The sequence below is a fragment of the Myotis brandtii genome, unplaced genomic scaffold (assembly GCF_000412655.1).
Source record: "Myotis brandtii unplaced genomic scaffold, ASM41265v1 scaffold332, whole genome shotgun sequence".
Taxonomy (NCBI): domain Eukaryota; kingdom Metazoa; phylum Chordata; class Mammalia; order Chiroptera; family Vespertilionidae; genus Myotis; species Myotis brandtii.
Genome location: NW_005362797.1, coordinates 1,215,740 through 1,226,049, shown reverse-complemented (window position 1 = coordinate 1,226,049; position 10,310 = coordinate 1,215,740). Strand labels below are relative to the sequence as shown.

Sequence of the window (10,310 nt, the reverse complement as noted above, 5' to 3'; positions counted from 1 at the left end):
TTGATTTAGATGATCTTTGGTTGCAACAAACAACTCTTGGCTTCAACTTGCTTAATAGTTCATTGTAACTCACCTCATTTCTCCAGAGCAGCAGGAGTTGGGAGTTTTTCTTCAAAGTCAGTTTTGGGGAGGAGAAGGGCAGCTCTTTTCTAACCCCAACTCCCGTCATAAAGACGATTTTGGAAGTCACAACTTGGAGTCAATCTTTGGGTGAGGCTTTTATTCCCTAAAATCCCATCAATCTCGAAGATTGTGCACTGGGCTCAGCAGTATCACTCTGTCCCCCGTCTGGCTGTGAGAGCCCCTCAGATGTTCATAGTGATGGTGAATGCCATCTTAACTACCTTCGGCCAGAAGGGAAGTGGCGAGTGACCTGGGAAGATCTGACAGCGCTCGCCTGCCCCGCTGCCTTCCACATCACAGGCAGCCGGTGTAGGGATCTTGATTGATTGCAACAGCAGCCAAAGTTTACGACTCCTACTTCAGTAGTTTCAAAGCCGCAAATATAATGTGTCCTCTCTTTTAACCTGCACCTAGAGAGTTTGCCAAAAGGAAAAGAAAAATGTCAACAACAAAGTGTACCTATTTGTTAATTTCTGTGTATTCTTCTTGGGATCATTTGCTTCGAAGAACTGCTTTTCCTGACCACAGCGCATGTATATGTAAGCTCAGTAAAGAGTTCTTGACCTCAGCTCTGTTCATATTTTGGGAAATTCTTTGTTGCGGGGCGGGGGCCTAGCCTGAAGACTCTAGAACAGTGATGGCGAACCTTTTGAGCTCGGCGGGTCAGCATTTTGAAAACCCCTAACTTAACTCTGGTGCCGTGTCACATATAGAAATTTTTTGACCTTTGCAACCATAGTAAAACAAAGATTTATATTTTTGGTATTTATTTTATATATTTAAATGCCATTTAACAAAGAAAAATCAACCAGAAAAATGAGTTCGCGTGTCACCTCTGACACGCGTGTCATAGGTTCGCCATCACTGCTCTAGAAAGTGGAGCAGCACCTATGGGCTCTACCCATTAGATGCCAGGGGTACGCTCTCCCTCCCACCCACTCATGAAGTCAAAAGTGTCTCCAGGTCAGAGATGTGAGGGATGGTGCTCACATTTTTCCAGCAGTGAGGATTGAGCCGGGGCTTCAGTCGTCCTCCCTGGTCCGCGTTTGTTACAGTGGACGGTCTCAGCGGTCATTGCCCTCTGGTGCCAGTCCCTGGAGGAAGGGGCGTGATCACAGACAGGAAACCCACAAAATAGCCGTGCCTGCTGGGTGGAGCGCTCTGACATGGACCCCGCTGATGCCCAGAATGACAGGGCAGTCTTTCCAGGGATACAAGGATATTCTTCCAGCCTTACTAAGAGGGTTAGCTGCCCCCCAAGGGGTTGGAGTAGATGCCCCACGCGGTGGGTACTCCTTGGTGTCGCTAGTTCTGGCAGACACGAGCCAGAAAGGGAGGAGGGAGGAGGGACAATACGGGCCGAGCCAGGAACCGTGCGGAATGAGATGAAAAACCAACCTGGCCCCTCCCAAGGCTGCATTCACCCACTGCCATTTTATTTTGCTTCATTTGGAGTGAGGGATGTTGACCCACAACCATTTTAAAAACAATGAACTCAGACCCCAAATGAAAATCATGTGTTACATGGGAGCAGACCCAGAGCCTGAGCCCGAGAATCCTCAAGCCTGGCCTAGCATTTTCCCATCAAACGCACAGAGCAAAGGTGTCCTCCTGTGCCCAGAAGACACCCTCTCCACATTTTGGAGACATGAAGAGCAATGGTATTTTAAATCCACAAAGCTAAGCCATTGGTTTTAGGAACTCCCTTGCCCATTTCTCTCACTGGAGCATAATATAATTGTGTCTGTACATTCAAGAAAAAAGGATTTGAAAACATCTGTACGACACGTGACAGTCTGTCGGTCTCGCACTGCAGGGAAGAGGCAATGCGGTAAGACAACTGCGTTAAAGATGAATTTTCATTAAATATGAAAATTGAAATGGACCACTGGGAACCGGCCCAGGGGAGAAGTAACACTTGTTACTGAGGCAGGAGAAAGGAGGGATGGTTTGAATGGGGGATTTGAGACTGACTGTGTTTTGAGAATGACCGTGACTTTGTGAAGCGTCCGCGAGGGAATGAGTGCTGGTGGTGTACTGAACCGCCCAGTGGTGATGGCGGAGGCTCCTGTATTAGGACGCTGAATTAGGGCCTGTTGGGAGACACCTTCTCCACTCCACAGATACAGAGATTTGTGCTTCTTTATTCCCCTGCACCCCTCTGCCTCACCCCCGTCCCCCAGAGATGCAACAGGAAGAATACTCCTGCCAAGTGGATCTTTATTCCTTAAAAGAGTTCTTGGCCAAAATCTCTTTACTTCTGCTGATAAACTGGATTGACCCATCTGGGGGGAACGACTCTTTAAACCCAGGGGAAATACTATACAGCCGTCTCCCTCCCCCAGATCTAGACCCGGACCTCTTATCCTTCAGCAGCTGTGGTGCCTCCAAAGCAGAAGTATTCTCTACCCCCAGCAGCTCCCCGATCTCTAACAGGTGTCCTCAGTCTAAAGCAGCGGTTCTCAACCTGTGGGTCGCAACCCCTTTGGCAGTCGAACGACCCTTTCACAGGGGTCGCCTAAGACCATCTTGCATATCAGATATTTACATTACAATTCATAACAGTAGCAACATTACAGTTATGAAGTAGCAACGAAAATAATTTTATGGTTGGGTCACAACATGAGGAACTGTATTTAAAGGGCCAGAAGGTTGAGAACCACTGGTCTAAAGCATCCTGCCAAGGGGATGTGCCTCTGTCGGAACATCCCTGCTGTCTAAGGTGCAAACCACCTCTCATCTGTCCTGGCTACAGAGGATTGAGAGGCTTTCAGGGAGACCCAGAGTGTGCGCATGGAAAATAGCATGTGACCCAAGGCAGCCAGTGGGAGTGACCTCAGAAAGGGCTCGGAGGGAGAGCGTGGGGCCATGCTGGGTCCTCGGAGGTAGGGGAGGTGGGTAGGGGCTCGAGATCTGAGAGGAGAAGCAGGTTACAGGTTACAAGCGCTGTTTGCACCTTCCCGTAGTCTGCCGTCTTCAAGAAAGAGAATGGTCGTTATGTTTCCATGCGCAAAAAGTCACCACGGGAGAACTTCAGATCATGTATGCTAATATGAAAAGGTGCAAGATATGTCGTTCATGAAAAATAGGAGGAAAAAGTTATTTTTAGAAAAGTATTTTCCCCGTGAACCCACTTATAAGGAATGGACACATGCATGCATGTGAATGTGAGTTGGTATTTCAGTGGATATATGTAAATGCCTATATTTATATAGACAGTTTCTGGACATACATAAAGAGAATGAATCTGGGAGTGGGTCTGTGAGGAAGGCATTTATTTTTCAATTAATTCCACCTAGTGTGTGTGTTTTTTACAGTGAGCACACACTACTTTCAGGACTCTTTTTAAAAAGGGAAAAAACTTAAGGTATTTTAATAATAGATAAGACTAAGCCTTGTAGCCTCTCTTTGGAGAGGAGAGACAGGAGGTTGTTGGCCCAAAGCACACACACAGGATGTGAGGGTGTGACCAGCATAAAGGTGCGTCAGGTGGTCTGAGACTTTTTCCCCGTAGAAACAGGCCTGACTAGCTTCTCTTGGGTTGCCTGGTGTCCCCCACCGTACCTGCAGCCAGAAGGGATCCTCTGGTGTTGGTCTGCACAGTTCTGACAGTTCTGTGCTTAGCCAGTTTTCACTGGGTAAAGGCAGGAATCTGGTGGGTTACTTCCTTTTTCATTTGCCTATAAATCTGGGTGTTGAACCCAGATGGCATTATATTTGACACCCTAACAGAGAATAAAAGATACTGCAACTTGGGAGTGAGCCAAGATTTCTTAGTTGGGACACATACAAAATTGACAAATTGGACTTCATAGTAATTTAAAACTTCTGCTTATTAAAAGGCACTAATAAGAAACTGAATACACAAGACATGGACTGAGAAAAACTACCTCACAAAGGACTTCTATCTGGAAGGTTCAAAGAGACCTTCTAATAGTAAGAAGTTGAACAGTTCAGTTTAAAGAATGGGCACAAACTTGAACAGGCCTTTCTCAAAAGAAGATACACAAATGACCACTAAATACATGAAAGGGTGCTCAAAATCCCTTTTTGTCATTAGGGAAATATGAGTTAAAACCACAATGAAATACCACTACACATCTACGAGAAGGGCTAAAATTAAAAATATTGGCAATTTCATCTGATGACAAAAATGTGGAGCAATTGGAACTCTCAAACATGGTGCCTCTTAGGAAAAAGAATCTGTCAGTCCCTAGAACAGTGATTTCAACCTTTTTCATCCCAGGGCTCACATAAACTAATTACTAAAATTCTGCATCACACTCAAAAAATGTATTTTTTGCCAATTTGACAAAATTAGGTATAACTTTGATTGATTTACTTTTAAAAAGATGATAATTACCTACTCTTTTTGCTCCAAAGTGACTTTTTAAAAAATCAGGTGCCTATCCTATATAATAAAAGCCTAATATGCAAATTGACCGAACGGGGGCCCGGGAGCAGGCGTCACCACCCGATCTCCAACCAGGCCGAGGGACCCCCTACCCATGCCTTAATTTCATGCACCGGGCCTCTAGTACTTGTATATAAGGACTTCTGGTTCCAAGAATTAAACCATCAGATGCAACTTTATTATGCGATGTGCCCAATAAGATGCTGCTCTGTTATGTGACCTATATATTTATGGTTCAAGACAGGGCATTCACACCGGACAGCTCTTGTTGTGTTGGCTGTTGTCATTTTTTTTTATTTGACAATCTAAGGGAAAAGAGGTCAGTGCCCCTGCCTAAATAGTCCGGTATTGCATGTCTTAAAAATTCTGCGGCCCTCAGGTTGAAAATCACTGCCCTAGCAAGTTAGACATTGACTTACCAGCAATTACGCAAGGGAAATGAAAACATGTGTTCATAAACGATTGGTACAAAAGTTCATAGCAGCTTTTTTTCTTTTTTAAATCCCAAACTGGAAGCAATACAAACGTCCACCTGCGGACAGGTAAACAAATTGGAGCATAGCCACACAATGGAATACCACTCAGTAATAGCAGCAATAAGGAATGAACCCCTGGTACCACATCATGGATGAATAACAACGCCAATCTAGCAGTTGCCCAGGGCAAGGGTAGGGATGACAGCAGAGGGGCTCAGGGAACTTTGGGGTGATGGAAATCTGTCTCTCCGTTGTGCTCTGTGTCTTCATTATGGTCGTGCTAACACTGGAGTGAAATTGGTCAGAACTCAATAAGCTATACACCAAGGCTGGCATCACTGTGTCCCCCAGGAACGCTGCCACTGTGGTGCCAGTGTACACACACTTGTGTAAATACATAAGCATGTTTTCTCAGACCACGTGCAGTTCTCATGTTTGCCAATCCGTGTTGGGGGGCTGGGCATCCCATGCCTTGCCTGCCATTCCATTCTGTGCATAGCATTTCATATTAAAGCTTCTGTTCCCCCTGGAATTGACCCAGTCAGGATGGAGAAGTGGGACTGTGGAAATTGATTATGAATGAGCTCCCGAGAAGACTGGGTGATGGGCCTACCCCCAAATGCCTGCAGACCAGCAGGAGTGCTGAGGTAGCATCAGGGGTTTTATATGTGGCTGCCAGGGGTGTGGCAAATCTGGATGGAAGGAAGGATTGGGGGACTTGTCCTAACGCGTCGTTTTTGCTTAGTTTGTGTGTTCATTTGGCTTGGGTGGGGTCGTGGGTGGATGTTACGTGGGTCTACAATACTCCTCAAGTTGTCCCTTAGGTTCTGCGAAATTCATGCGAGTATTAATCATACTCTTTTTGTTTAAGGCCTCTTTCTCTTCCTTCTTTCTCGTTTATTTCATTATGCCTTTTACACCTCCCTCCTGAGGTCCACTGTGACGGTGAAGAATATAAATCCTGACTCCTTACCTGTGTTTTCTCTTGTTCTGCCCCCTCTGAACCTCCTGGTGGTTCAGGAAAACTCTGGGTAAGAGTCACCTGGGGAGACGGGGACATGGGGCCAGGCCAGCCATGGGTTGCGGCGGCACTTGCATTCTCAAAGATGGCAAAGAGCCTCCCTTGCTGAAAACAAACAGGTGTGTTTTCTCAGCCCTGAGATAAGGAAGGGCCCTTTCCAAAAAGAGGGAGTAGAAAGGGGAAGTGTCAGCCCCCACGGCACCTCCTGGGAGCTGCTTGCTCCCCTGAGGTTTGCGAGGTGCCAGCAATACCCCGAAACTGCAAATTCTGCATCTTGGCAACAGGCCCTGTGGGAAATCAAGAGGGCGGGGCAGCGGGAACCCTGGGAGCAGTGAGTGGAACTGTTAAGTTTTTCAGTTCATCCTTCAACTGACATACGTATATTTCAATATCAGTGGGAGCCATGACTGTTTTAAGAATTTCACCCCAGGAATTGCTAAACAAGTTAATTTACCTGTTTCTCATGCAATGTACCTATTAAAATAAACTTTTACTCCATTATGGAGTTTAAGTAACGGGCCTCCTGCAGGCAAAATAGAAAAGGGCTTGCAGAGTAAAAGCTCCTGTAGTTTTTTTTCCTTTTGAGACATTGTCTTCTGGAACCAGCGTCATCTATATTATTAATCACTTGTGGGGCTTTCTACTGCTTCCCATTGCTCCCTTGGAATTAAACTGCCCCTATAAAATATGAAAAATGTACTTTTTAAACAGTAAAAAAGTCATTTTCTAGCATAATACCCCAAATAAAGTGCCATGGAGCCATTAGTAGTAAATTGAATTTTTTGGTGTGTAATTTGTACAAAAACTGACAGGTGCGATCCCCACTCTCCCCCCACCGTTCATCATTGGGTTTCGCGGAATCAGAGGTAGCGATCTGCAAGGACAGGCATTCTGATGTCATCTTCAGTTGCACACTTCATTTACTTGGGCAGGTCACAGGCGGCGGCGGCTTCTGTCACTCGGCGCCACCGCACTTATTAGCGAATCTCGCCCCAGGGCAGCTGGGACGCTGGGCTAGGGCAGATGTTCTTTTCAGCCTATTCAGTGACCATTCTTGGGGGTTGTTTACTGTTGCCATGGTGACTTTCATTTCCATAGCAGCCGCGCTGCTGTTTCTCAGAGGAAAATGAATTTAGTTATAAAAGGATAATATTTTTCTCTGTCTCTGTATAACCTGCCATCTGTCGACCGGTGGATCAGTAAGGATTCAGAAACCTATTAAGAATTACAGCAATGAAGTGATGGGGATTTTTTTTTTTTTGGTCCCATATTAAAAGCAATCATAGATGTGGGAGCAAACATTGTGCTCTCAACATCATAACTTTGATTTTTTTATATATATATATATGTTTTAAGCATGTGTGTTTTTAATGCCTTCACCACTGCTGTACACGCACACACATACACACATGATCTCATAAAATGCAACTTAGGTTCTGCTGACAAATGGAAATGACCAGCCGTCTTGTGTGTACCGCACTAGATGTAGGTGTGTGTAATGCTTTCTCTTCCTGGTGCTGTGAGCTTCCCCAGTTCATTCGAGATTCCTGTGGCTGAACTTCCTATTGTCGCCCCAGTCTCCTGCGCCTGCACCCAGGGAACAAGCTGTCGGGGTGCATGGATCAGCCCCGTTATCAGGAACATACAGGGCAAATCATGAAACTAGCAAAATGAGAAGAGAGACCATGCTCTGTTTTAAAAACATAAGAACCTGCCCCTTACATCTCTTTCTAGAATACCTTTCTCCCTCTCAAGTCCAAGTGGGAAGAAAGTCACCTTGGGGATCTAGCTCATCAAGTTTCGGGGCTTTTTTTTTTTCTCTGTTGCATTCATAAACTAACGTGCAGGGGGAAAAACCACGCACACACAGCGGCCCCGTTGTAAATAATGTTATTTATTGGTTGACTTTTCCAGATCCTGACATTGATGCTGCCAGTGCCATGATGCTTTTGAATACTCCCCCTGAGATACAAGCAGGTTGTGAGTAGCTATTTCTATAGCCTTCAGCACATAGTTTGTGAACTTAACCTTCTCATTTACATACCAGGCCATAGGGAGAACTAATGCTCAAGTAGAACCTCCCTGCAGAATCACTTTTTAAGACGACCTTCGTGCGTGATGACACACACATGCATACGAACACGTGGCCGTGCATATGTGTGAATGGAGGCTTAGGTGTGTCTCCACGGTGGCAAAGTTCTCGTCTAATTTCAGAGCTTCGGGCTTGGGGGAAGGGAAGCAGGCCCCGTAATGAGTCCCAGCGGAGAGGCCTTCTCCGCGCCTGCAGGGATCGCTCCTGCGAGTCTGTGGTTTCTGCTGGAGACGCTACGTGGGGCCAGCTTAGCAGTCCTGCTGCTGAGCGGTGCCCATTTTTAGAAACTCCTTCCCTTTGGGATCTCATTAATAGCAGGCTACCATCGTATAGATGGAGAGAGGGGAGAGGGTCGTCTGGCTGAGGTGGGTGTCATGCAGGAGCTTGGACGAGCCTTGAAATGGACCCCCATGGCGCCCCAGGGTCATCCGCACCAGCCTTCCTGGCTGCCAAGGGCAGGAGGGCAGGGCTGATTAGCCCAGCAGAGCTCCTGTCCTCACCTTCTGTTGGCCATTGAGCAATATTAGGCTTGAGACAACTCTCCTCCTTCTTTGAGCTTCTTTTCTACCCACCCCCTTGTGTTTTTTCCCCCCTACATCTGGAGCTAGACTACCATGGTTTTAGAAAGACCTTCTTGCCAAGGGATGATAACGGGCCTTGCATGGAGATGTCTGTCCCCTCTTCCTTCTGGCTTGAGATGAGTTCCTCTGCCCACGTTCCACCCCCAGCCAGAAACCTGCTGAGCAGACAGCCAGCTCGTCCGCCAGGGTCTGCTCAGCTCGTCGGCAGGACGTTGCTGCGCTGCAGCCTCCTGTTGAGGAGACGTGCAGGCGTGGAGATGACAGCGTGAAGCGCAGACCCGGCCAGGACACCAGGAGCTGGTGCCCACCCGGCTCGTTCTTATGGCCGGGCCCTCACCTCTGTTGGGGCTCTGGCTCTCGAAGGATTGCGTGGCCTCCTGAGCAAAGGGACTCCCCCACTTTGGGAGTCAGTGATGCTTCCCACAGAAAAGCCTCCAGCCTCGGACTCCAGCAGGCTGACTCTGTTACTAGCGCGCCAATGCGGGGTTCCCGGCATCCTCCCCAGCCCTGCTCTGTTCACAGCCGGCCACCAGCCTGTGGAAGTTTGACTCCATCCTTTCTCACTTGTTCCTGTTTTTAAAAAAGATCCAACATACATAGCCCAGCTTTCTCAGGAGGGACTTGTCCCTCCATCAGGGGCTGCCCTTCCCGGCTGCTAAAGGCACAGAATTCTCAGTCTCTCTTGGCTCAGCTCAGATTGTTAGCGATGGAAACGCCAGGCTGCCCACTCCTCCGAGCAGCAGACACGCTGCCCAGGGAATGTGTACCTGGCAGTTGACCTGTAGTGTGGTTTTTCAGCGATGTGTGAAGTTACAGGAGAATATTAACACAAAACACCGCCATTCTCAGATGACGTTGCAGAAAGAGCACAGACCACGTTGTAATCAAATTACAGTCTGAAATGGTTTCTAAAATCAAGTCACATAACTCATCATGGGGGACACATACTGACTTCCTCGGAGCTGTGAGATTCCGGCATCTTCCTTAGCATCTAGCCACTGGTCATTGGTTTAAAACAAATACGTTTGACGAACTGGAGGAATGAAGTTAAGAGGGAAAAGGCGCGGGATTGGCCATTGGCGGGTCCTCGGAAGCTCCCCTCAGGTCCCATCGTCGGGTTCCTGACCACAGGAAGAGCAGGAAAAGGGTTTTCTTTTTTATTAGTTGACAAGTGAATGGCTTTTAATGTTTTCATGACTAAATGAACTTGTCCCCTCTCTTTCACTACAACACTCAAACTGTAAATAGTTTTGTTTTGTTTTCAAGGTATCCATAGCCTTGTTTACCTTGAAATGCTGAATTTGAGTTTTCAAAGCTCAGCGTCCATTTGTTGAGGCTGTCAGCTCATTTTCAGAAGGTTTTCCTGCCTGTTAACACTGTGAGATGCCCAGCACACCGTCATGAAGGCCTCAGACCACACGGCGGCTCCACGTCCCGGAAGGAGGAGCCACGATGCCCACAGGAGCCGTAGAAAGAGCAGCAGAGGAATAATATAAAGGCAGAGGGTGGGGCCACCAGCTGTGTACACCGTCCCCTCTGGCCCCAAGCCCCATAGCGTCCCCTGGAGGTCAGGGTAGAGCAGTGTGAGTGGGCTGTGAAGCTC

The 10,310-nt window shown here is 47.3% G+C and overlaps 1 protein-coding gene across 8 annotated transcripts in view; it reads left to right on the top strand.

Moving 5' to 3' along the window:
• FOXN3 (forkhead box N3) overlaps positions 1–10,310 on the top strand; it is a 377,361-nt gene that overhangs the window by 343,134 nt on the left and 23,917 nt on the right. For 6 of the 8 annotated variants that reach the window (XM_005871177.2, XM_005871178.2, XM_014543670.1 and 3 more), the window contains one exon: positions 7,949–8,014. The exons of 1 other annotated variant lie outside the window; for it this stretch is intronic. In XM_005871177.2, coding sequence (XP_005871239.1) covers positions 7,949–8,014 — 66 coding nt within the window. The remainder of the gene's footprint in view (positions 1–7,948; positions 8,015–10,310) is intronic. One more of the 8 variants, XM_005871180.2, reaches the window with a different exon arrangement.